The following is a 27,901-nucleotide window of genomic DNA, read 5'->3' as shown; positions in this document are numbered from 1 at the left end:
GTGAACACGCACATGCGCATTTTACTGGAACTAAGTGGAAAGCGGGTTTCCTATATAATTCTCTCTCAAACTGAAGCTACCCATTTTCAGACGTTGGTTCAACGCAACATATTTTCTTACGAGGCACAGAAGTAGCACTTCAACCTCAACATGGTGTAATAAACTGTATAGTGCAGACTTCAGAGGTCTGCAAAGCTCCTCCTGGGAACATGCATTTGGACTGTGGCTTACCATTTAGCATTAGGCTTTCATTATGGTGAGAGACAAGTATTTCAGACATGTACCGGCTTTCTCATGAAAGAGGACGTAAAAACCACCCCTTGATTTTCTTTATTCTACATTTAATATGATGAAAACAAGGCCCTGTACAATCCACCTTAGCAGTGAGTACAATAACAATTATTTTACAATTTGTACACATTAGAACATGGTGCTAGATTGGAAACTTCCATCCATTCAAAATGCAGTTGAGAATGAAAAAAATCCTCCTTGAAACCTGCATTGCCAGGAACCTTCCATTTAAAGAGAGGAGACATATTTTCTTGGCTGTGTGTTGAGCCAATGATACAGAAGGCCAGAACAGAAGAAGGTGACATGAGAGACCACACACCAATTACAGAACTTCAGACTTGTTCCCCTGCTTGATCCATTAGATAAAAGCATGCTGTGAAGCTACTGCTTCATCTCTCCAACCAATATGGCATCAGATATTTGACCTATGTGAGGTGTACTTCACTTATACAGAGTACCGCAGGGACGAGTGCCAAGACCTCATTAAAGTGGTCCTCATTTGTTAAGACGATCTTGCTGAACACAAAGTTCGCAGTTAAATAAACTTTAGTTAAAGGAACACTCCGCCCATTTTCAACCAGCTTTGTATCATTAGAACATCAGTAGCATATCAGAAAACTGTAAACGGTTTTGAAGTCTGTCTTTTAATTTGACAGTTATTGAGTGTTAAGGTGTGGACCAGTGACATCACTGGTCCACACTAACTCAAATTAATAACTCATTAACTCAAATCAACTCTCAATAACTGTCAAACTAGATGAATGATGAATAGTTTGACAGTTATTGAGAGTTGATTTGAGTTAATGAGTTATTAATTTGAGTTAGTGTGGACCAGTGATGTCACTGGTCCACACTTTAACACTCAATAACTGTCAAATTAAATGACAGACTTCAAAACCGTTTACAGTTTTCTGATATACTACTGATGTTCTAATGATACAAAGCTGGTTGAAAATGGGCGGAGTGTTCCTTTAACCACAGACCTAATTTTCAGGCATTTAGCCAAAATCCCCCATACAAAAATCCCATCGACTTCCTGAGGGGGGAACCAGGAAGTGAATGACTTCTGGGTTGGCCTACACAAATATGTCACCCCTGCGGTACTCCATTGTCAGACACACACAAAATAACTCAAAAACAAGACGTTTTTTTGCAACATAAGATGAAATATGCACTGTTTATGTCCCCCCCCCCCTCCAAGTACTCAAAATGTATTTGACTGCTGTTGCAAAGCAGGTGTGTAGCAGTGAACACTTGGCCCTCGTCTGTGATTAAAACCCCCTGGAGGAAAAGGCCAATAGTGTCTGACAACCTGTACAGCCATCCTGATGCCACGGAACACGAACGGAACACATTTACATCAACATTTAAAACAGAGGAGCAAATTCAAATATTATCTTGGTCTCCATGTTGCCGCTCACTCGCTTAGTAACACGTCTCTTATTTTGTTAACGCTCCTTCCTCTTTCCTTTGCTTGGAACAAAATGCAATTAAGTGGCTAACGGGCTCAACCAATTCTCTCCAAAGGCCACATGAGAAACAGAGCAGAAACAGGAACTCTGTAACAAAGCTAGATCCCATCCATTCAACTCTCTCAGCAGAAGAAATCTATTATCGCTAGAAAACTTCCCTGTCTTTTGAATGATTTTTTTTTTACACATTTTATGGAAGAAAAGTTAAGCTTCCCAGTGTTTCCCAGAACCAATGATGAAAGCGCTTCCAAGTTCCTTTCAAACGCATAGCAGTCCAAAAAAGGCTCTCAGTTTCTCTTGACTCGGTGTTAGGTTTCATTGAATTCACTTGTTCTATGCTACGTAAGTGTACACTTTACGGTCCTCTGGCGTTCGTGCCAAATATTCTCTCTCAATGAGTCCTTCAATGCGCTTCTTGATGACTACGGGACTAGGGAGGAATCGTGACCGCAACTGCTGGGTGACCTGGGGAGACACGACAAACACAGGAGCACAGTCAGCATGACACCTTCACCTCATTGCCATCACTTTTACCACATTTATTATCAGAACCATCACCAACTTGTTGGTGGAGTGGGCTTAGATACTATGCTGCACGTGAATGGAATGCACTCCAAAGGAATATGACATTGGACAGGCTGGTCCCGTTTCATCAATTTAGATCTTCTTTGACTGACTGAGAGGAATGTGATTGCAGGTGTTTTCTTTGAATTGGTTGTTGTCCCTTGTGGCGATGTCCTTGGCCTTTCAGGTTGTTGTGCGCTATGAATTTTGTCCGTTTTTATTACTTTATATGTACTGTAAACTTGTAAGCGTTTTATGTGCTGTGGTCAGGGCATCTTTGAATGAGTGTGCTCTCAATGGCTCTCCCGGTTTAAATAAAGGTAAAGAAAAAAAAAGACTTCCTGTATGATCAGTACTGTATATCTATTTCCTCTGTATTGAGTTCATTATCATTTCCTCAATGAGCAAAATGTAGTGGTTCTCAAAGTGGAGTTTTGGGGCCCCCCTGGGATATATTGGGGTATATCCAGAAAATGATCCAACAGTTTATTATGTGTCATTTAATTTAACAGCTTACACAAGGAGAACATTTAACTGTCTCCAAAAAGCCATTTGGAGGTCCATTTGGAGACATTGTACCTTTCTATTTGGGCAGCCAGATTCAATTCTCAAATAGTGAAATTTAAAATCCAACTTCTCCATTTTGCTCATAAGACCTTTGTCGGGCCCATGCCTAATTCAGAAGTGGTTGTGTAGATGTTTGAATACTATATATTAATTTAGTGATCTCTCCCACTGGCACATGACACATGCTACATAAGCGGCGCATGCTGTAGTAAGACGCTAGCTGTCTGGGGTCCTGCGCTAACTGACCTCTGCTACTAGTACGTTGTGCTGCATCTTCTTTCTGGACTTCATGATGCGGACTATGGCAGCTTCGATCTCATGCTTCCGGTCGTCGTCCACCTTCTGTCGTGTCTCCTTCCTCTCTGGGTCCGACTCGCCCTGTTTAGCAGCCACTGGGAGGAGCGCAGAAAAGAAAGAAGACATGTTTACAGACCAGCACCGTAACATGCTCCAACCAAGCCCTGAACACCACCACACTTCTTTTACCACGTAAGTTCCCAGAATCATTTAACCCATTGATACCTGATGCAGCATTTGCGTGTATGCCCCTCATTTGTGTGCGTATCCCTTTAAGACCGTCTTAAAGGGATACACACACAAATGCTGCATCAGGTATCAATGGGTTAACCTAGTGTGACACGGCGATTGGTGGAAGAGTTGGAACCGTTTTTTTCATTTCCTACAGTACATTATAATGCTGTGGCACACATTATGTTTATTGAATGCTATATGAGCTAGGTAAGCAAAGTCCCCAAAACACCATAGTTCACTAAATAATGAACATAAGGTGAAACTGCTATCAATTTTCTTGTCATACAATTGTTCAATTGCGCATTATTTGGCAAAAAGTCAGTGTATACTGTACCTGTTGACTGCAATACTGCAATGATTATTGTGTTATTATAGCTCATTAGCCACAAACTGCAATATCATGTGACTTTCCTCCTAAGATGTCATACGCTGCTTGTAGGCCTCGCTGATGTTACTGACCTGTCTGGATCTTGTCATACGCTTGTAGGCCTCGCTGATGTTACTGACCTGTCTGGATCTTGTCATACGCTTGTAGGCCTCCCTGATGTTACTGACCTGTCTGGATCTTGTAGGCCTCGCTGATGTTACTGACCTGTCTGGATCTTGTCATACGCTTGTAGGCCTCGCTGATGTTACTGACCTGTCTGGATCTTGTCATACGCTTGTAGGCCTCCCTGATGTTACTGACTTTTGATTGATTGATTGATTGAGTTCTTTATTGATAATGAATACACAGTATATACAATATACATATATACATACACAGGCCCACCATTATCAAAAGGATAAAAACGCAATAAAGCTAACAGCTTATTTCCATTGCGGTCCTCATGATGACTGTTATAAAATGTGTACTGTTGTGTGTATGTCTGGATGTGTGTAAGTGTATAACAGTGTGAGTGCCACAAGCACTTGTCAGAGTCTGAGGGTAACGCGTGGGTGTGCCTGCCACGCAGGGGGGAGAAAGATATGGGAAAGTGGGGCACAGTGACTGACCTGTCTGGATCTTGTAGGCCTCGCTGATGTTACTGACCTGTCTGGATCTTGTAGGCCTCGCTGATGTTACTGACCTGTCTGGATCTTGTAGGCCTCGCTGATGTTACTGACCTGTCTGGATCTTGTAGGCCTCGCTGATGTTACTGACCTGTCTGGATCTTGTAGGCCTCGCTGATGTTACTGACCTGTCTGGATCTTGTAGGCCTCGCTGATGTTACTGACCTGTCTGGATCTTGTAGGCCTCACTGATGTTACTGACCTGTCTGGATCTTGACCCGGTGCAGTTTGGAGGTAAACTGGTCATTGACTGTAAACACGTGGCCGTTCTCGATCTCCTTGGACTTGGGCTCCTTGGTGAGAACTCTCTGAGTGGGCTTCCCACACGCCAGCGACTGCAGTGCCCGCACCAGCTCCCTCTCTGGGATGTCCGTCTCCTGCTGGATCTCCTGCACAGTGGAAAGATCAGGGTTGGGGTCATGACAATACCACACAAAAAAAACGCAGGATATAAAAATTAGGAACTTCTATTAGAAATCCCAAGCGTTTTGTGTTTAAAAGCTAATCTATGATAAGAGTTGATCACTTTGTTAGGCGATCCATTATTCTGTTTGAACTGTTGCTATCATCCAATATCAATCTACAGATGGTTGTTTGTACCCTTTGGTATGGACTTCTGATGCTAGGAGGTATTGTGATACTTGGGTGTCAGTCATGGGACAGAGTTGCTGTCATTGTGACATTGGATGAAGCACCACACACACACACACTGTGCTGCGTTCTGATAGGGCAGTAAGTAGACAAACTGTTGTGTACCTCAAACATGGACTTCTCCCTGTTGTTGAAGAGCATGAGGATGGTCATCTGGAAGGTGGAGACCTGCAGGATGTGCTTCCTGGTGTTGGAGCCCGTCACCTGGGCACCGCCCACCCCGACCTCTGAGCCGTCCTCCTGGGGACACGGCAAGAGTTCAGAGAACAAAGGCTCATTTCCACCACATTTTACTGCCCTGTACAGCTCGTCACCACTCGGCTCTAATCGTATCAGCCCTATGGACGTTTTGCTTCCACCGCGGATCATCTGCCCCCACCCACCCCCGCCCACAGCTGGTCGTCTAAAAATAGCAACCGCATATCTGCCCTTCGGCTATAACATAACGTTACAATTAAATCCATCCACAGAACTTTTAAACTGTTTATGAAATACTGGTGCCTCTAAATGACCTACAGTATACATGGGCAAATGTGACAATCGGCCAAGAGAATGATATCACAGGCATGCGCTGCGCTGTGCGGGGACGGGAGAGGCGCAACAGAGTGAAGCCTCTACCCCGCAGCCTCTCACCAGGCAAGACCGGGGCTTCCAAACACCCGCTGCGGCCTAGCGGAGCGCTGCAGCCTCCACTCAGCTACAGAGCTCCCTGAGCGACTTTTTTCTCAGACAATTGAACACCCGCCACGATTTTATTTCACCGGAGGTGAAGGCAGCGACACAAAATACTGATGGAAATATACATAACAGAAGATAAGGTAAGACCACTAAACTGGTATGCAGCCGCCAGCATTGCATTGACAGTCAGTAGACAGAGTAAACACGATTCTCTCTGACCAATCAGTAGCCATCAGAGTTTTACGTCACCATTTGGGACCTACTCGCCAGCCCGAAGTACCCCGACGAGGCAGGGACCAAAAGTAGCACGACTCGGCCTCAAATCAAACCGAGCTGGGCCGGTTTTTGACAGTGGGATGAGACCAAAAGTCGAGTCGAGCGGAGCGGGACCGCGCTACTAGCTGCTGTGGAATTGGGCCAAAAGAGCCCATTTACACCTGGCATTGAAATGTGTTTTGGGTGAGCAGACTGCAATCGCATAGTCCTTGACCACATGAAAGGACAGGTGTAAATGGATCCAAGACACATTGACAAAGGATTGTGATCCGAGCGGCCAAACCACCTCCGAAGGTGGTCAGGGACACATTGTGACCACATCTATCTATACAACTGAGTATGTGGACTTTGTTTGTCTGTTTCAAGTTCTGTGTTCGGACACAGCTATGCCGTTTTACGTGCGATCAGGCTGAAACCTTCAGGGTGTGTAAAGGACACCCGTGTGAGTGACCTGACGGAGCTGGATTTTCTAATTAGGCTAATTAGCTAATGATGTGATGTCATCAGTGATGTCATAAGGGCGCACACACACGCGCACACAGATGATGTCATCAGTGATATCATATGATGCATACATACACACACACACACACACACACACACGGAGGCATTGTGACATCACTGATGACATCACATCATTAGCTAATTAGCCTAATTAGAAAATCCAGCTCTGTCAGGTCACACACACCTGCACGCGCCAATAGGGCAGGGCGAGGCCGAACTACGGGCGAGGCCACACAGCGGACGAGCCTAGGCATCGAGCACGCGAGCTTGCCTGATCGGATTGCAATGTGGACACGGACACATGTTAACACATATTAACACCAGGTGTAAATGCAAATCAGGTTAATGTGGTCAAGCACTATCTGATTGTAATCTGATCACCCAAAACATTTTAATGCCAGTTGTAAATGGGGTCTAACAAACACATGATTCATAATCCCCTACAACAACATGAGGTGGAGGCCTGCATTTGGTTTTCTGTTAGCTCGCTGTGTATCTATCATGAAGATGAGAACATACAAGCAGGGTCCAAAATTAACTTTTTTGACCACCAGCCAAATGGCTAGTGAATGTTCAAATTTTACCAGCCACTCAATAGATTACCTTGGTTTTTTTGGCTGGTGAGTGACCTCCTTGTGTGTGTGTGTGTGTGTGTGTGTGTGTGTGTGTGTGTGTGTGTGTGTGTGTGTGTGTGTGTGTGTGTGTGTGTTGCTCATTAAATGTTATTGCATCAGTGATGTCACAAGCCACTTGCATAATTTACCAGCAATTGGCTGGTGGCTGGGGCTAATTTTGGACCCTGCATACGAGTGATCAATCAATTAGTTACACTGACTAAGCATTTTATTTCAGGGTTTTTAACCCATTGATACCTGATGCAGCATTTGTGTGTGTATCCCTTAAGACGGTCTTAAGGGATACACACGCAAATTAGGGATATACACGCAAAATGCTGCATCAGGTATCAATGGGTTAATGTATTGCAGCACAACATCCTCAGCTTATATAAGATATTTGACACATTAATATAGAACTTGTGTGAGAATATAATTTTGATGCATGCAAATGCATATTCTCTCTGCTCATGTAACATACAGCTTCAAGAAATTGCTATAAAGCTGAAATCGGTATGATATACAAATCATTTTTTACAGACTAGTCAATATTTATGTACCTCAACAGCTCTCCCCTGAAAGCTGGCAACAACACTGCGATAACTTTGCACAGCCTGAAACTCTCAGCTTTTTAATTTTCCATTAATTCTCTATGGAACTATACACTGTACATTCACGTCGTGACTTAACAGAGTAGACGTTACAATAAAACATTTGTCTCTGGCAAGGGGGAACAATAGTTTTGTTGCTCATGCACACAGAAACCGTCTTATGGCATCAAAATACGATTTAAAACCTGAAATGTGCTGATATTCCCCTTTAAGGTGGCACAAATACCTTTTTGATGGGACCATAGAAGGTGGCGTTCAGGTCTGCAGAGCCCATATGGTGCTGGAGTGTGAGTTGTCTGCCACTGTGCTTAGCAAGGTAAAACCTGGGAGGAAAAAAAGAGGGGAGTCACGCCACCAGTTAACGTCTAATTACAGTCAACTTACCTAGAAAATAAGGACAATTGAAACAGGCCCAAGGATGATTAGTTAATACCTTGATTATATGGCTTGGTACAAACTAATGAGAATTCAAATACTACAAACAGCCGAAACCTTCTATCTCCAAGTACGGATCAGGAGCCAAAATAGGTTGCAGGTCTACTTCTGGTGGGATTCCACTTAGTAAGACTTTAATGGCTCATGTGGATCAGGATGAACATTTTCAGGAGTCCCTGTACTAACAGTTCCAATATCATAGACACAGATCAGCAACAAAAACCCGTACGGAGCCCGTACAAAAAGTGTGGAAGTGCCTCACCTTCGGAAGACCTCAAACGCATGTCGCGGTGAAGGGGGAATGCTGCACTTGGGTGTGGCGGACTGTGTGGGCCAGTAGCCGGTGGTCAGGACTCTCACGGTCAGATCGACCCCGCCCAATGACACCTGAGGTCGGACAACATGCAGCAGCACAAGAACGTCTCAGTCGGTGTTCTATTGATTCAACCTTTTATACTACCGTGCTGATTTCATTACACTCGGCGGCTCACTTCTAGTGAGCGGTGTCGGAAAAGAAAATCGATTCATGACAGAATCATGATTCTTATCTTCCACGATTCTGAATCGATTCACAACTTCCAAGAATTGATTACTCACAGTTAGATGCATAATCACATCACATGCATTTAAACTAACAAGCTGGCTGATTATTATGACATTAGCAGAAGTTGTTGTGTAAGAAGCCTCCTCACCCCGGTCGTCTGTAGATGGTTTCTGAACTCATCCATGGTGGTGTTGGAGATGCTCATGTCTCGGAACATTCCCTCCAGTTTCGAGGTGAACTGACAGCCGCACTCGGTCTGAGCAACAAGGAGCACAAGACACAAGACACCCTCATATTCAGTCTACAGTATGTCAACCCTCACATTCAGGCTGTTAAATAGGGATGTAACGATAACCGTGATAAAATTCCTTACGATAACCGTACCGTTTCACATTTTCATTATCATTAAAACCGTGGTATTGTGATTACCGTGTTACCGTGATTACAGTGCTTTGAAAAACATGGTAAATACTGAAAAATTAATTAGGTTCCTTTTGTCTTCTTTTCAATTAGGTTTTTAGTTTTCTTATTTTCAGACAAATTAGAGTAGGTGTTATTTTACCTGCTGATGGTTTCGGCTGTAACTGTAGTAACTACAGTTACTGTAGTAACTGTAGTTACTACAGTTACAGCCGAATAGCGTGAATAGCGTGATAATACGATAACCGTGATCATTTTGCTCACGATAATCACGATGTGAAATTTTCATACCGTTACATCTCTACTGTTAAACCAACTTGTCAATCGGTCTCAGTGGCCAAAGCAGGATGGAAGGGATTCATTGAGAACAGGTTTTGCTGTGGCTGCGCTCGACAGATTGACTATTTACTTGCTTTTGGCTGTTGTTGGCTACTCTTAACTTCATATTAACTCTAGCCTAAACTTCCATCTTCTGTTTTCAGTATATGGAACAAATCTTAAATGCTTCACATATGACACTGTGTAAGATTTACAAAGTCACACAGGGTTTCTCAACAAACGGAATAAAACCTTTTACTGTGAGCTGTGATGCGCTGAAAACTCCCGGGACAGTGATTCTGTTATGAGCTGTTCTAATGCACCGAGGAAAAACAGAAAATCTACAAACACAAACAAAACGTTTGCTGTATGTGTTTGAGCTGGATGATCACGGACATGCAGTTTGACGCAGCTCTTACTCCCGCTCACCTTGAGGTTGGAGGTTTGATGTTAAGGTCATGTTTCACAGACAGCGACTGAGCCGAGTCCAAGACTCAATAATTTATTCAACAGAAACCTTGATTGAAATCTCGTTATTTTAGGAAACGGGCTCTGCTTGATGCATGTCGCGCGGCTACATTACGCTCCACCTCCTCCTCCTCCTCCTCCTTCTCACCTGGAGCTTGGAGATCGTGTTCTTCTCACCTTGAGCTTGGAGATCATGTTCTTCTCAGAGTCATCCGAGACGCTCTTGTTGGTGAGCAGCCTGCGCGCCAGGTGCTGCTTATAGTAGCGCTCGAACACATCCTTCTCCTGCATGAAGCGAAACAGCACCATGGCCTTGTCCAGTATAGACTCCACCTCCTGCTCCGTCAGCTGATCACAACAAAAGACACAGGGTCAGGTTACAAACGGCCAATAAGCAGAGCAGGCAAAAGGTCACATGCATATCATTATTGTAGCACAGTAATCCTATCACAACATTTGATCAACAACACTGGAACAGTTTACACTTCAAATTATCTCACAGCTAGTTCGTGACCACCTCCCAAACCAAAACATTCTCAAGTACAGCTGACTGTAGCATAGGAATAAAATACTGTGCAATACTGACACATCAAAAAGATATAGTATCAAAGTACCCAGAACAAGAGCAAGAACATAACAACAAAACAAAGGAGTAAAATAGCTGGTTAGCTTGCCAGTTTGTTCCACTAACCTACTTCTACTGACTCTTAATCAAAGAGTAATTTGCCACACTCTGTGGCATGCTATCATTATGCTGCTTGCTGGTCTGGCATGCGACCTTAAGGGTAACATGACAGTTTGGTGACAAAGCCTAAATGAAACAGGCCAGTGATGTCTATAGAGTGTGCCCTAGAAGGAGAGCTCCGCACATCTCTTTCCCAGGCAGGTGCGTCGGACACAGACGAAGCGTTCATCAAATGGAAAAAGGGAGTCCCGGCACACTGTCCAAACTCGCAATGAAGATTTATTTTGTGACGTTTCGGTCTCTGACCTTTTTCAGACGTTTTTTTTTGCTTGAAAAAGGTCAGAGAGCGAAACGTCACAAAATAAATCTTCGTTGCGAGTTTGGACAGTGTGTGAAGGGATGCGTCTGTCAGAGGTTCTCACCCCTTTCACTCCTTTCTTCAGCTTGTCGTCGATGAAGAGCGAGAGGTACTCAGGCGAGCGGGAGTTGAGGTTAAGGAAGTATTCGAAGTCGCCAGCAATTGTCTGTTTGAAGAGCCGGTCGTTGTTGAAGGACTCCGTGAGGAAGCGGTCAAAACGCGACTTCAGGTCCAGCAGCCCCTACAGGAAGGAGGGAAGGGAAAGCATGGGTCAGAGGAAAAGGATGGAAGAGAAAGAGAGAGCGATTCACACAGGAAAAGGGAAGAGAAAGAGAGAGAAGGACCCAATTCATCACTAAGTGAGATTGCAATCTGATTGCAATCTGATGGCAGAAATGGGTGTCCTCTCAATCCGCATACAGTTGCTGTATCCAGATTGAGAGGACACATTGCATTTACACACTTGTGTTCAATGTGTACACAATGCATCCCTGACCACCTCCGGAGGTGGTCTGGCCGATCAGATGGCAATCCTTCTTCAATGCGTTTTGGGGGTGTTTACACATGTACTTTCAAGTGATAAAACACAATCTGATTGCAATCTGATCACAGAAAACACATGTTAACACCAGGTGTAAATGGCCTCTGTGTGTCACCCCAAATCAACCTCAAACCACTTCATCACTAAGTGTCACCCCAAAGGGATGGGGAGGGTAAAAAATTAATTGACAAACTATGGGACGCCCTCGCCACTTTAAGATGTGGAAGGAGTCATCACCAGTGTTTCAGGACTTGACTCTGACTCGAGATATAGTGACTTGACTGTGGCACTGGTAAGCACCATGTTTTGCCGTTTCAAATTTGATGAGAGGCAATGATAACAGGTTACTGTCACTGTAAACACACAAACCATGAGAATGAAATGTGAATGTGGAATGTGTGACTACTGTTGTTTGCATGCAAAAAGGCATTTATGGGTTTGCTACAAGTCAAGCGACCTTAGGGACAAAGTGATACTCTCCTTTTTTAGTTTGAAACTTCAGCACACATTCCAGGATTGTGTTTGAGGTTGTAAAGTCACCGTGGGGAAAACAAAGGTGTGAATGATAAAAAATATTTGATCAAGTAGATAGACGGAACTTAACATTTGTCTAGCGTTTCCGCCAGTCTTCTGTTGCAGGTGCACTTCCTGCTATGTGACGTTCGAGTCTATATCGATGCAGACTCGCTGTGAAAGGGTTTAACAGTCCACTTACACTCCCGCTAATTGGTTTGGGATGGCCCTTAATATGGCGAGCCCTCCTCCACGTGAGGGGGAGGGTCTCGAGGGCAAGGGGTTAGTTAGGGGCTGGTTTGGAATTGGGCCAGGGAGAGAGTTCCAAGTGCATAGAAGACGTCAGAAGATGCTAAGCAAAAACTATATTCCTTGTGCTTGCTGCCCTCTAGTGCCATTTCAGAGTTATGCATCAACATCTGGAAAAAATGTCTTAATTTGATGGTATACTTTAAATGAGCAGTTTATGTTTACTCTTTAGCATTTTGACTTTGTGGTACTCTGAAGCCATCAATATGACAGCGTCTTTAACAAAGCTAGAGGTTAGACATGTCTTTTTTCACCTGTCTCACACACAAATTATGGGGTAAGTCATAGTTTAGTTTAGTTTATTTGTTTAGCACAAATTTAGGTACAAATCTGTGCAAGGTGGGAACGAAGCCTTTGCAGGCTTGTACAGAGTTCCACACCTACTATAGTGTGTGTTAACAAGGCAGCTACACTGTTCAAATCCCCCCTGCTCTTGCTGCAGTGACCAAGTGACTGACCGTTCCAACACTGAGGAGAACAGGTGTAAAATGGACGATCCTCTTACCTGGATGTAGTCTACAGGGTTCTTTCCTTCGCCCTCCTCTGACACCAGAGCCTTGCCTTGTTCCCTCAGGTACGAGCTCATACACTCACACATGGTCTTCAGCCCGTTGGGGACCCTGCTGAACAGCTTATACATGCACGCCAAATCTGTACACACACACACACACACACACACACACACACACACAAACTTACTGAAAAGGACTGGGCACTCGAGTTCAGCTGAAATTCACCCTCTCCTTTAGTGAGGTGGATTTTTAAATTAGACTGAACCCCAATGTCAGGTAATGTTCTGGATTAAGCAGCGCTGTCAAGTTGTAGCAAAATGGACCGTTTGTGATGTACTTTGAAAGGGTCAGACGTTTAAAGAATCAAATTGTATATTATCAGCTTTATTTTAGCATTCAAACGTAGCGCGAGCCTCCTTCCTGGCTGTTCATTGGCTACTGAGTTACGCATTTTGGACCTCCGCTGGCACCACTCTCTTACTAGAATTCTCTGGGCTACACTCGTCTAGTCGGTTCACTCATGGCTCAAAAATGACATGAGACTCACCTCATGTCATCCCCTCCAGGGATGTATTTGCATTTGCATTTATATTTGTATTTGTTAAACTCTAATTGACTACTTACTATAATGTAGAGCCCACAAACTACTTCCTTTTTCTGGGGGGCATGTATAATTATATTTGTCCTACTTGTCTATACTGTATATATATATATACTGTTAGAATCTGTACATTTGTGTCTATAATAACCTACTTGTGTGTACAACTTTTAACTTTTTGAATTACTTTTCTAATTACTAATTGATGAACACCTGGTGATGTCATGTATATTGATACGGGTATTTAAGACGGCGTCTCTCTGCCACTTCAGAAAGCGTCTTGAGGAAGGGCCAGTGTGGCCCGAAACGTCACGCTGATTGCATATTTATAAATAAAAAAAACTAACGGGAGCTCCTTTTGGTGTGCGGACCATTATTTTTTCACTGCAGCGAAACAAACCACATGTCAGAGTCGAGCTGGCCGCTGAGTGAGTGAGTGAGTGTGTGTGTGTGTGTGTGTGTGTGTGGCACATTAGCCCCCACCATTGTCAATCAAGACAGTCTCATGCCGGCACATTCAAAAATGCGTGACAATTTACACTCGATGTTCACGATATAGTCATTTACTACATCCCACCTGGAACAAGCCACGATACATGGAGTATATTGGATAGATGGCCCAGCTCTACACTGACCTTCTGTCTTGCCGTTCTTGAGCATGTGAACAAGCCCCGAGTTCTCCATCTCCACGATGGTCTTCATGTGTTTGGAGATGAGCTCCCTCTCCACCACCTTGACGATGGGCTCCTCTGTGGTCTTGTCCAGGCAGTGCATCACCCGCTCAATCTCCTCATTGATCCTGGCCTCCACCTTCTTGATGTACACACTGGCACTGTTCTCTGCCAGGAACTTCTGGCTCTCCATCTGTCAGGGAGACAAAAGTCACACCTGTGAGCTCAGAATGACAGCAAGGCTCTTTTAAGTGGTTTTTGGCACATCGAGAGGCAACTTCTCAGGGAAACACATTTTACATGATGGTGTACACAATTTGATTTTGTTTCTTTCTTTCTACAAATCATGTCTGCTATTTATTGAGCAACTATTTAACTAGAAATAACTGCCTCGCGGTTGTATGCCTCTGGTCTGGTCTTACCCCTAACCTCCCACCACCCACATACCCCTAGCCACCCCTTGAACCACGACTCTCTACGACCGTCCTATCCCTAGCAACGGCTGTGAGATCACAGTGACCTTGAACGTTGACCACTAAAACCTAATCAGTTCATCCTTGAGTCCAAGTGGACGTTTGAGCCAAATTTGAAGAAATTCCCTCCCACTAACCTGGAAAAATTCTGCAGACATTTCTAGGAACGGGGCCTCAAAGTCCTCTTCATAAACAGATCTCCCTTCGAGGCCGAGGATCATTAACATTTGACAGGCGTTCCTGATGGCGCCCCTGGTGGAGAGGATGAGCAGACAATGCATTAGTATGAGGCTGACACAGAACTAAGATCTTTCAAGAAACGTAACGAGGGAAAAACCACATGTTCATCAACTGCGGAGTGCAGATACAATCGGTCTGTTCAGAAAACCTTGCTCAATGCACCTTGCTTTCTTTTGTCAATATTATGGAAATGTATACATTAACATTTTGATTTCTGTCCAATTTGACTCATTTGTGGTTGCATTACATTTTGGGGACAATTGACAGCCTGAACAAAGGATGAAGCAAATCTGTGGAAAGTGACTAAGTATGGTCTGGAATTCAACAAGTCTCTCCCGGCAGGGAGGAGATCCAGGCAGCGAACAATGGGAGTAGATGGAAGTAGGAAAACTGTACCTAGCAGTCATGCCAGGGACTCAGCAGCAGTGCAGCACAGCTACACAGCGCCCCCCGATGGAGAAAAACTGGATCCGTTTATATTTGCATTCATTCAGATTCCCATTATCTACCACTGAGGAGCCATTTTTCTGGCAGCTATTCTGGGGTACACACACACACACACACACACACACACACACACACACACACACACACACACACACACACACACACACACACACACACACACACACACACACACACACACACACACACACACACACACACACAGTATGCAATTGAATCACAAAATCTAATTCTAAGCTGTACAGGACCTGTCACCTTGTGCTTTGCCAGTACAACTATCACGTTTCCCATCAGGTTAACACAGGCAAAATGCTCTTAAAGAAAAGCCAGTATGGATGCAAATTGTCACTCTCAAAGGGGAAAGCTAAGGCCACAGGGCTGATTTTCTTCGTCATAGCAGTGTCGCTACATTTTCCATGGTGTCAAGATTGATCTGCCAGCAGCCAGCTCCTCGACAGCTCTACAGGATGCAGCGGAGTTATGTCCCAGCCATGACGTTAGCAGATGATGCAGATCCTTTCTTTAACGCCAGACACTCTTGACAGACTTCCAAAAACGAGCCCTGTTTTGTGTCTGACTCTGACCTGAGCAAGACTTCCACACACTGGCTCCTGGCAGGCAGGCAGGGCTGTAAGCCATCTTCTAAGCACAGAATCTGAATGGATGGCCGCCAACAGCATTACAGTTCAAATCATGTTTCTGGATGAGCAACACTCATTATACATTTGATAATGCTTTCATGGAAATAAGAATGGACACAGCTCAGAAAAACAATGTGTTCCGGTGATATGAGTGGGCAGGTGGGATGAGGGCTCATGCATCCTGAATAATGTCTGTCATAATGTCGTGTAACTATGCTGAACAACTGATGTCAATAAAAAATTGATCACAAAAAAAAAGAAAAACAATGTGTTCCAATGTCAAAGGCATCATTTTAGTTAACACATTCACTGCCAGACGTTTTTTTTTTACTGTAGTTAGCTTCTGCCAGAGGGGTTTTTTGAGGATTCTGGCTCATCTTTCAAGACCCGAGGATTCTTTTCTGCTAAGATTTTGTGAACACACAATATCTCAAAAGAACTAATAGAATGTGTGCTTTCTCTGTCTAAAAGAGTTAGTTTGTAGAGTTAGTAGTTATGTAAGCATTAGCAGTTGAATACAGCATGGTTTCAGCGTCAGAAAAATTATTCCGAGATAAACGGCTTTTTGTGAAATTCGATAGAACAGTCACTTTAACCATTCATTTTTGGCTCTCTCTCTCTCTCTCTCCCTCCCCCTCTCGCTCTCTCTCTCTCTCTCTCTCCCTCCCTCTCGCTCTCCCTCCCTCTCTCTCTCTCTCTCTCTCTCTCTCCCTCCCTCTCGCTCTCCCTCCCTCTCTCTCTCTCTCCCGGAGACGCACTAGGTTTAATCCTAGTGAGAGGGGGAGAGGGAGAGAGAGAGAGAGAGAGAGAGAGAGGGAGGGAGGGAGGGAGAGAGAGAGAGCGAGAGAGAGAGAGAGAGAGAGAGAGAGAGAGAGAGAGAGGGAGAGGGAGAGAGCGAGAGTTGCTTCCAACTCCTCCCTCCGTGGGCGTTCTTCTTGGCTGCAGCGGCCGTCACAAGCTTGTCACCAGTCTCACTGCTTTGCTGCTGTCCTGTGCCTGTCTGCGCGGCCGCTGTTTGAGGAAGTCTGGATGGACTCGCTCGCTTCTTGGAGTTTTGGTTGAGAGAAGCTTTTGCGATTCTGGTCATATTTATGCTGCGTGTTTCAAAGTGTGTTCCACCTGTAATCTATTATGCAAATTTGCAATCCCGCATCGCCAGCAATCAGCGCGAAAACGAAAGCGTTTTCCCCCATCCATTTTCATGAGAATGGCTGCTTTTTGCTTGCCTTCCTCTAGTCAGGAGGGCACTGTCGCCACTTAGTGGCTCGGTGGAATGGGTTGTAAACGTTCGGTGGCTCCAATAATTATATAAGAGATGTAAAAGGGTTAGATGCACATCCCACGGTCAAAAAAAAAAAAATCATTTTTTTGACGTATTAATACGTCATTGGCAGTCAACCGTTGGATTATTTTTGACGTATTAATACGTCAATGGCAGTGAACGTGTTAACATCCCGGGAGATGTAACTGACAGAGCTGAATGCATTGCCTTGCTCCGGCTTCTCTGTATAAGCAAAATATAGTCTAGTATACTTAAAATAATCTAGTTTAGTATACTTAAAATAATCTAGTTTAGTATACTTAAAAATAATCTAGTTTAGTATACTTAAAATAATATAGTTTAATATACTTAAAAATAATCTAGTTTAGTATACTTAAAAATAATATAGTTTAGTATACTTAAAAATAATGTAGTTTAGTATACTTAAAAATAATATAGTTTAGTATACTTAAAAATAATAGTTTAGTATACTTACAAATAATATAGTTTAGTATACTTAAAAATAATATAGCTTAGTATACTTAAAATAATATGTCTACTGTCAATATCAACCAGTGATTAATTAGATGGCCATGCAATCATTCCCTATCTATGGGCTATCTACCTGTCCACCACCTCGCCCTTCCTCTCGCGTGCGATCATGTCCAGCAGCGTCTGTCGGAGGTGGTCTCTGATGCAGCCGTATCGAACCACCTGGTCCCTGAAGATGATGAGGCCCAGGTTGTAAACGTTCTCCACGTTGTTCTGCTGGACGTAGACCCGGTCCTGTCGGCCAAACACAACGAGGGGGACAATTCATTCACATTCAACATTTTGAAGAGGGTTTATTCTCAACCTGTTTTTAACTGGACAACATTCAATCTTTTATGAGACTATACTGTAAGCCCATTGCATAAAACTAACCACTGTATTTTAACTTGGTACAGTGGTTACAGTGTAATTTCTGCATATTTATTTCAGACCATGATTCTAAACCATTTATTGATCATAAATGTGATCCATCTAATAATCTATCGACTTATTGAAATAGTAACCTAAACATTTATTTTACATCTATTCTTACTCATTTTGGTGACAATTCAAATACAAACCTGGCGTTCATTTGGCAAATTAATTTCAAAAGTAGACCTGCTTTCAAAATTGACATCAGTGCACATCTATTAATCAACCACAGTAAAGACAACAGTTTAATCACCAAATACATATATGTCTCTGTGGTGACACAGGATGTGGATGTCACCAGTGTATTTATACCTCTGTGGTGATACAGGATGTGGATGTCACCAGTGTGGTAATATTCACCTTATTCACCACGCCCACTTTTTCTCTCTTCCGCGTTCAACGCAAACGTATTTGTTCTTCCGGTTCAGTGCTAGTTGCCTTCTGTGGCTAATATTAGCCACTAGTTAGTTATGTTATATGGCAGTAAAATGCCACTGAATGACCAAATTGATATAACTTTTAACCATTTCGAGTAACACTGTTTCCATACGGATCACCAGCGTTAGTTTGTTGTTTATAACGTGGCTATATTCATAACGTTTCTATCTCGGATGCGTTATTTCGAATCGCACATAGGTTACGCCAAACCACACATAGGTTACGCTAAAACGCACATAGGTTACGCCTCGAATCGCACGCAACCTATGTGGGTTTCAGGACGCAACAGCCTCGACTCCACTAACGTCATCTTAAGAGCACAATATTCCTGGAATGCAAGTTTAACTAAACAGTTACATGTCCTCGGCATTCTACATAAAATTAAGATATTACGGGTTGTTTTATTTTGTATGTTACATACGTATTGGCCAAGATATGTTAGTTTATGGGGGAGTAATTTTGCCACTTTAGGAGCGGAGTGTGCGCGGCCATTTTGCCTGCAGGGTTTTTGGCAAGTCAAAACGGAAATACTATTATGAAATGACGTAATGCGGAAGCGTCCATGTGTGGGCAAAGAATAAGGTGAATAGGATGCTGCACAGACCCATCTTGATAAAAATGCTGTTATAAACAGGGCAGCAACCAGTGTTAAAGGAGAATTTCGTTTTTTTTTAACCTGGATCCATCTCCTGGCATTAATTATGATTTGGCCACTCACCAGGCGATCTCCGCGGCGTTTCTGGCCGTCCTAGCGTTGTTTTGACATCAATAGCGTCCAAGTCAGTTGTAAAATGGAGCTGACTTGGGGCCAAGTGTGAGCCTGTCTTTCCTGCATCTAAATAGCTATTTTTATTCCCGTTTTCGCCAAATATCGTCAGAATCTGATCCCTCAAGAAGCACCACAGTGATATTTCGCCAAAGGCTGTTTCCTGGAGTCCCACAGGGATCAAATTACCTCAAACGTGATCTCGGTCACCAAGTCTCGTGAAGTCCCGCGATACTTTCCTGCCGACTGACCAAGTACAGGAGGACGCTTTGCGGTGGTGGTTTTAGCGCAACCTATGTGGGGTTTGGCATAACCTTCGTTATTTCGAATCCCACATAGGTTACGCCAAACCCCACATAGGTTGCGCTAAAACCACCACCGCAAAGCGTCCTCCTGTACTTGGTCAGTCGGCAGGAAAGTATCGCGGGACTTCACGAGACTTGGTGACCGAGATCACGTTTGAGGTAATTTGATCCCTGTGGGACTCCAGGAAACAGCCTTTGGCGAAATATCACTGTGGTGCTTCTTGAGGGATCAGATTCTGACGATATTTGGCGAAAACGGGAATAAAAATAGCTATTTAGATGCAGGAAAGACAGGCTCACACTTGGCCCCAAGTCAGCTCCATTTTACAACTGACTTGGACGCTATTGATGTCAAAACAACGCTAGGACGGCCAGAAACGCCACGGAGATCGCCTGGTGAGTGGCCAAATCATAATTAATGCCAGGAGATGGATCCAGGTTAAAAAAAAACGAAATTCTCCTTTAACTGTTGTGGCTTTGCGGTTCTTCTCCTCACTGCAGCCCCCGGTAACTGACCTCAGGAGCAGCTGCCACTCACCATATACATCAGAATGTCTCTGATCATCACCATAGCCGTCTGATGGTCATTCCAAGCCTGATTCAGGGTTTGCAGGAAGTTATTGTTTAGGGAGTTGAGGACATCTTCTCGTACCTTTGGGGGAGACGAGACAGACAGACAAACGCAATGTGAGTCTATCAGAGCTACTACTAAGGCTTCAGTGGCAATGGGATGAATGTCCAAGAAAAAGTACAGTTTGAGAAACATTGTTTTGGGGGGGGGGGGGGGGGGGGTGGGGGGATATCCTCTTCTCTACTATCCAGGCAGACAGCTTGCTAACCCTGGTGCTGCAGTGTGACTCAGCAGTGTAAACCTAATGTCCCTGTGGAGGATGAGTGAAAGGGCTCACTGGCATCCCCTCTCTCTCCCTCTGGACAGAGATGATGTATCATCACCTCTGTTCCTACTGCCAGACCAGATCAGCCCTCACAGACTGACTCCCTGCTTCTCCCCATCCAGGTCAAGCATCAAGGCATAGAACTAGACATAAAGGAAACAACATACATCTGAATGTGCCTTCAGAATATGGCGTGTTAGAAAGTACTTAGGGACTGCTTGAGTTATCTTAGTGGAATCATTAAGCAGATTCATTGGACACAAAGCAAAAATGTGTTTTCAAAGTAAGGTTGCTATGGTTGCCTTGGGCTGGTCGGATGAAGGCGCTTTTATGCCTATCTGAGATTCTGTTCTGAAATTGTCCAATTAGTTGTAGGATTCTCTGCTAGAAGTGCTGCTGGTCTATCATACAGAATACTAGCACACCGGCATAGTGGTGACGACGTGGGAAGTCATATACACGATACCGTGAATGCGGAGTTTCAGAAAAGTCTACTTCCGAAGTCGCCGGGGGGGGGGGGGGGGGGGGGGGGGATGGTCATATGACTCTTCTTCTCGTGAACACGGTAAACACGACCGCATTTGAAGGCAGCATTATTGTAACCAGTTGTAATCTTCTGTGCAATAATCAAGCTGTTTAAGAAGCATCTTGATCCGCCACACCTGTCTGCAGGTGGATGAAGGGCATCACTTTGTGTTGAAAAGTGGTGGGGACGTAACCTGGCTAGTGGCTATGCCCTCCACCTATCCACTTCCCAGGTCGTAACCACGTTGTAACCATGTCGTAACCACGAGCTCACGAGTTCCATTTGAAGGCAGCAGAACACATTGGAGAGAATGGAGACAGCTTATGGACGGTAGTGAAATGAACATTCAAGTAACAGGGCAACAGCTCTGGTGGTGGTGGACATTCCTGCAGTCAGCATGACAATTGCACAATCCCTCATAACTTGCGACATCTGAGGCATTGTGTTGTGTGATAAAACTGCACATTTTAGACTGGCCTTTTATTGAGACGTTAAAATGGATCGTACGTATCGATATGTTTTTCCCCAGGATGGCAAAGGCATGTCCCTCCCCTACTCTGCCTTCAATTGGACCTACCCCCGATATTTTACCCTAACCAATCGCCCTAAACCTCACGCTTAAACCCAACCAATCATTAGGATGACATGCGGCAAAGGACCACGGGTCGGATTAGAACTCGGGTCGGCCGCGTAAAGGACTAGGCCTTTGTGGTACGCACTCTACCAGGTGAGCAAACCGGGACGGCCAAGTCCCTAGTAGTTCTCGTTCTTGCAGGATGGCTGCCTCTATGCAGGAAAACCCCTGGCATTTATACATACATATACAGTATATATATATATATATACTGTATATATATATATATATATATATATATATATATATATATATATATATATTAGGGCTGTCAATCGATTAAAATATTTAATCGCGATTAATCGCATGATTTCCATAGTTAACTCACGATTAATCGCAAATTAATCGAATTTTTTTAATCTGTTCTAAATCTACCTTAAACCTGAGAGCTTTGTGCAAAGATGCACTGTTGTATTAATATTGGTAGCTATTATCATATGGGTAAGTATTTGGCCATTGGTAATATTGTTATTATTGCTACTAGTTCCTGGGAATACACATCTCTCAGGCTGCACTGTGAAGTTAATTGGTGCTATCCTCTACATCTCTTCAGCCACAGACAGGAGAAGCTGCGTGCATGCTCTCTCCCCTCTCTCTTTCTCTCTCGGTATCTCTCTCTCGCGCGTTCCCGTTCTCCGTCGGTCCCTCTCTCACTGCCTGTCTGTCTGTCTCGCTCGCATTCTCTGCCTCTCTCTCTCTCCCTCTCTCTGCCCCCCCCCCCCCCCCCCCCCCCCCGTTCTCCGTCTCTCACTCTCTGCCACGGTGAGACGCGACAGACGGGGAGAGCTGACGCGCACCCTCTCTCTCTCTCTCACCCAAAATGCAGGACATCTTTCTCAATTTGAAGCTGAACTTGCCAATATACCCATTTTATTCCTCATTTTCTGCTCACGGAGCTTTGTTTCTGCTTGATATCAACGTTAATGCTTCCTGATTTCCAAAACTACGGCGCGGACCAAGGCTCAAACATCACAGAACGTGCATGCGTTAATCGCGCGTTAAAAAAATTTGTGGCGTTAATAGGACCGATAGTTATCGCGCGATTAACGCGTTAACGCTGACAGCCCTAATATATATATATATATATATATATATATATATATATATATATATGAAGAGTTAATTTGCAAAAACAGGTAAACGCCATTCTTAAAATGAACAAACAACATCTGTTTAATACTCCCTGGAGTGCACATAGAAAACATTATTGAGGTGATTTATGTGAAAATTATCAGATTAATATGTTTTAGTTATGATTGATAATAAAAAAGTTAAAAAAAAAATTATTTACAGTATAAATACATCAATATATAAAATAAAACGATAAAAAAATCCAAACGGAGATACGTGTTTTTGCAAATGAACTCTTCATATATATATATATATATAATAAAAACATTGAGTAAATGTCCAATTTGTAGTAGTTGATGGGACTATTGCCTATCTAACCAACAGAAGATTGTGCTCTGTCAAAGTGTTATCGATGCACTGACTGCCCTCTAACCAAGAATGCTAAAACCCTGCAGAGGCAGCCTTTGTCAAATTGGAAGAAGAAGAAACCCCCCCCCCCATTCCTAAAACAGGCAAGACTGGAGCAAGTCCCTCTGAAATCCAATTTACCAGCTTTCTAATTTCATTTAACTCCCACTCACTCCCATGAGGCCCCGCCCCCTGAATGGGAATAAACCATGTTTTCTGTTATTCCCTTTGTTTGGCAAAGAAGCCATGCAAACCCAGTGATACATGGCGTTGAACAGTAATAGGCTTAAAATGACAGCTTCCGTTCAGCACCAAATAGGCTGCATAGGGGTTGTTGAGCAATCCCCTTCAAATTCAATACGATAATTCAATCAAGTGCTTGGATTGGATTGTGATTTTCCTCTGCACCCTGTCCCGCCCCCCAACTCTCGCTTTCACTGTCACCCCTGATTAGGGATGCAACGATTATAAATTTTGATGTACGATTATAGTCTGAGAAAAAAACCACGATTATCACGGTTTCACGATTATTGTTATGGACGTATAAAAATCACATGAGCATTCTCTAAATAGAGGTTTTATTGTATTTCCCCCACAATCTTAACAGTTGCTGCCTTCCGGAATACTAATGCACGATATGGATTTTTACAGCCGATAGTATAGGCCTACGCTAACCGATAAATATTCTCCTGGCCAATAACCGATACGTTAAACATACTATTGTTACTTTTTTCACATTTTTGTATTTAAAAAAATAAGTTCTTAACCTGTATTTTATGCACACCTGGGATTAAAAAAGAAGAAAGGGCAGATGTAGTGAGCAAAGATGGATGATTTAATATTCCATGGCTCTGACCTAATCAAATCTAACTGACATCACTATTGTGAACATAAAACAAACAACATTTCTGATATAATATATATAATATATATATATATATAATACAAAAAATATTTTATTATTATTTTATAGAAGCGAAAGCCTATAGCTGCTTAGTCTGCAGAAAAAAACACAAAAGGCATAGTAACTTAGACTCTTATTGGCATGTTACTGGCAACTAAATGTGCCGTCTGAAATGAATTTTGCATTGGGGTCAGTTCTATTGAAGTGATGATGGGGCAGGCATGGAAAGCCTCACTATAAGCCATCATGTGTCGTTTCACTTTTTACTGGAAAATGCTCCCTCTGGATTAAAGAAAGGACACTCTGTGGTGTTGACTGGTGTTTGTTATGTAAATGTGCGCATTTGTTTTCCTTGTCTCAGTCAGATCATGACTGCCAAGCAGCTAGCTACGTTAGCTTCACGTTATTAGGCCTACATGTAACGTTAGCGGGTTGCTTTTGGAGTTGACACAAACCCTTGATGTTTCTTTTCGTGTAAAGCATGAGGTTCTCTATGGTTTAGGCCAGCGCTGGGAGCATGAAGTGCTTTAAATGCGGGGATGTTTGGTCACAACGAGCTTGAGGAACTATGTACGCTAGGCTATGGCCAGCTAGCTAACATTAGCCACAACAGCTAACGTTAACGTCAATGACTGTATGTTAACGCTAAACAAATCCGCTGCCTCTTCCCCACGTTTGGTTTAACGTAACACCAGCTCAGACTTTCCCCTAATCTCAGAAACCTTGCGGGACATGTATTGCAACATTTATGTTGGGCCGGCATCCATGGCTAGGCTACAGACTGGCTACTACTGGGAGACATGGCAGCTGCCTGTGTTTGGTGCCTCCGCTAAATAGTCCGTGCGGAAACGAAGCGAGAGAGACAGGTTCCTCTCCTTCCAGCGCCGTCTGCGCCGCATGGGAGTAGGGATGCAACGATTATAAATTTTGATGTACGATTATAGTCTGAGAAAAAACCACGATTATCACGGTTTCACGATTATTGTTATGGACGTATAAAAATCACATGAGCATTCTCTAAATAGAGGTTTTATTGTATTTCCCCCACAATCTTAACAGTTGCTGCCTTCCGGAATACTAATGCACGATATGGATTTTTACAGCCGATAGTATAGGCCTACGCTAACCGATAAATATTCTCCTGGCCAATAACCGATACGTTAAACATACTATTGTTACTTTTTTCACATTTTTGTATTTAAAAAAATAAGTTCTTAACCTGTATTTTATGCACACCTGGGATTAAAAAAAGAAGAAAGGGCAGATGTAGTGAGCAAAGATGGATGATTTAATATTCCATGGCTCTGACCTAATCAAATCTAACTGACATCACTATTGTGAACATAAAACAAACAACATTTCTGATATAATATATATATATATATAATACAAAAAATATTTTATTATTATTTTATAGAAGCGAAAGCCTATAGCTGCTTAGTCTGCAGAAAAAAACACAAAAGGCATAGTAACTTAGACTCTTATTGGCATGTTACTGGCAACTAAATGTGCCGTCTGAAATGAATTTTGCATTGGGGTCAGTTCTATTGAAGTGATGATGGGGCAGGCATGGAAAGCCTCACTATAAGCCATCATGTGTCGTTTCACTTTTTACTGGAAAATGCTCCCTCTGGATTAAAGAAAGGACACTGTGGTGTTGACTGGTGTTTGTTATGTAAATGTGCGCATTTGTTTTCCTTGTCTCAGTCAGATCATGACTGCCAAGCAGCTAGCTACGTTAGCTTCACGTTATTAGGCCTACATGTAACGTTAGCGGGTTGCTTTTGGAGTTGACACAAACCCTGGATGTTTCTTTTCGTGTAAAGCATGCGGTTCTCTATGGTTTAGGCCAGCGCTGGGAGCATGAAGTGCTTTAAATGCGGGGATGTTTGGTCACAACGAGCTTGAGGAACTATGTACGCTAGGCTATGGCCAGCTAGCTAACATTAGCCACAACAGCTAACGTTAACGTCAATGACTGTATGTTAACGCTAAACAAATCCGCTGCCTCTTCCCCACGTTTGGTTTAACGTAACACCAGCTCAGACTTTCCCCTAATCTCAGAAACCTTGCGGGACATGTATTGCAACATTTATGTTGGGCATCCATGGCTAGGCTACAGACTGGCTACTACTGGGAGACATGGCAGCTGCCTGTGTTTGGTGCCTCCGCTAAATAGTCCGTGCGGAAACGAAGCGAGAGAGACAGGTTCCTCTCCTTCCAGCGCCGTCTGCGCCGCATGGGAGTTTAAACTGACGGACTGTTGTGAAACAAAACACTCGGTGTAGCGGAGCCTCTGCGGTTATATAACCGTGACGTTTTAAATTGCGGTTAATAGTCAAACCGGTTAACCCCTGCATCCCTACATGGGAGTTTAAACTGACGGACTGTTGTGAAACAAAACACTCGGTGTAGCGGAGCCTCTGCGGTTATATAACCGTGACGTTTTAAATCGCGGTTAATAGTCAAACCGGTTAACCCCTGCATCCCTACCCCTGATAACCGCTCAGTTGTTATCTGCAGTTATGAACACTTGCCACCAGTCAAAGTTTTTCTCCTCTAACAGAAACTTTGACAGCAAATCAGACATTTCAGTATTTGTCTTCTTTTGTAAAGAATGTAGCTGGCTAGTTAAATAGTGAAATGGATGTCTGCTTCACTGTGGCAGGTGGACAGCTTGTTTCCTGCCCTGATGCTCCATCTGTAACTTCATGTGCTGTGGCTGTCTTGGCTGTGTCTCCCTTGTAAAAGAAATCCCAGATCATCTCAGCAAGCCTTGCGAGCAATGTGTCATCATGGCTTGATGTTGGGTGTCTGGAGAGATGAAGCTTGATGTTGGGTGTCTGGAGAGATGAAGCTTGATGTTGGGTGTCTGGAGAGATTAAGCTTGATGTTGGGTGTCTGGAGAGATTAAGCTTGATGTTGGGTGTCTGGAGAGATTAAGCTTGATGTTGGGTGTCTGGAGAGATGAAGCTTGATGTTGGGTGTCTGGAGAGATGAAGCTTGATGTTGGGTGTCTGGAGAGATTAAGCTTGATGTTGGGTGTCTGGAGAGATTAAGCTTGATGTTGGGTGTCTGGAGAGATTAAGCTTGATGTTGGGTGTCTGGAGAGATTAAGCTTGATGTTGGGTGTCTGGAGAGATTAAGCTTGATGTTGGGTGTCTGGAGAGATTAAGCTTGATGTTGGGTGTCTGGAGAGATGAAGCTTGATGTTGGGAGTCTGGAGAGATGAAGCTTGATGTTGGGTGTCTGGAGAGATTAAGTTTGATGTTGGGTGTCTGGAGAGATGAAGCTTGATGTTGGGAGTCTGGAGAGATTAAGCTTGATGTTGGGTGTCTGGAGAGATTAAGCTTGATGTTGGGTGTCTGGAGAGATTAAGCTTGATGTTGGGTGTCTGGAGAGATGAAGCTTGATGTTGGGTGTCTGGAGAGATGAAGCTTGATGTTGGGTGTCTGGAGAGATGAAACTTGATGTTGGGTGTCTGGAGAGATGAAGCTTGATGTTGGGAGTCTGGAGAGATTAAGCTTGATGTTGGGTGTCTGGAGAGATGAAGCTTGATGTTGGGTGTCTGGAGAGATTAAGCTTGATGTTGGGTGTCTGGAGAGATGAAGCTTGATGTTGGGTGTCTGGAGAGATGAAGCTTGATGTTGGGTGTCTGGAGAGATGAAGCTTGATGTTGGGTGTCTGGAGAGATGAAACTTGATGTTGGGTGTCTGGAGAGATGAA

At 43.6% G+C, this 27,901-nt stretch overlaps 1 protein-coding gene across 1 annotated transcript in view; it reads right to left on the bottom strand.

Moving 5' to 3' along the window:
• Window positions 1–1,145: 1,145 nt before the first annotated feature.
• Window positions 1,146–27,901, bottom strand: part of cul3b (cullin 3b) — a 36,863-nt gene continuing 10,107 nt past the window's right edge. Inside the window, exons 3-16 of the mRNA XM_083637151.1 lie at window positions 20,275–20,388; window positions 17,890–18,050; window positions 14,795–14,909; window positions 14,149–14,377; window positions 12,909–13,054; window positions 11,105–11,281; window positions 10,175–10,345; window positions 8,940–9,047; window positions 8,510–8,634; window positions 8,039–8,135; window positions 5,235–5,369; window positions 4,681–4,867; window positions 3,141–3,286; window positions 1,146–2,228 (exon numbers count right to left, since the gene is read on the bottom strand). Of these exons, the coding sequence (XP_083493277.1) occupies window positions 2,097–2,228; window positions 3,141–3,286; window positions 4,681–4,867; window positions 5,235–5,369; window positions 8,039–8,135; window positions 8,510–8,634; window positions 8,940–9,047; window positions 10,175–10,345; window positions 11,105–11,281; window positions 12,909–13,054; window positions 14,149–14,377; window positions 14,795–14,909; window positions 17,890–18,050; window positions 20,275–20,388 (2,043 nt within the window). The 3' untranslated portion in view covers window positions 1,146–2,096. The remainder of the gene's footprint in view (window positions 2,229–3,140; window positions 3,287–4,680; window positions 4,868–5,234; window positions 5,370–8,038; window positions 8,136–8,509; window positions 8,635–8,939; window positions 9,048–10,174; window positions 10,346–11,104; window positions 11,282–12,908; window positions 13,055–14,148; window positions 14,378–14,794; window positions 14,910–17,889; window positions 18,051–20,274; window positions 20,389–27,901) is intronic.

Source organism: Poromitra crassiceps (genome assembly GCF_964638095.1).
Source record: "Poromitra crassiceps genome assembly, chromosome: 5".
NCBI classification, from domain to species: domain Eukaryota; kingdom Metazoa; phylum Chordata; class Actinopteri; order Beryciformes; family Melamphaidae; genus Poromitra; species Poromitra crassiceps.
Note: the sequence above shows the minus strand (reverse complement) of the source record. Positions and strands in the feature narration are given on the sequence as shown.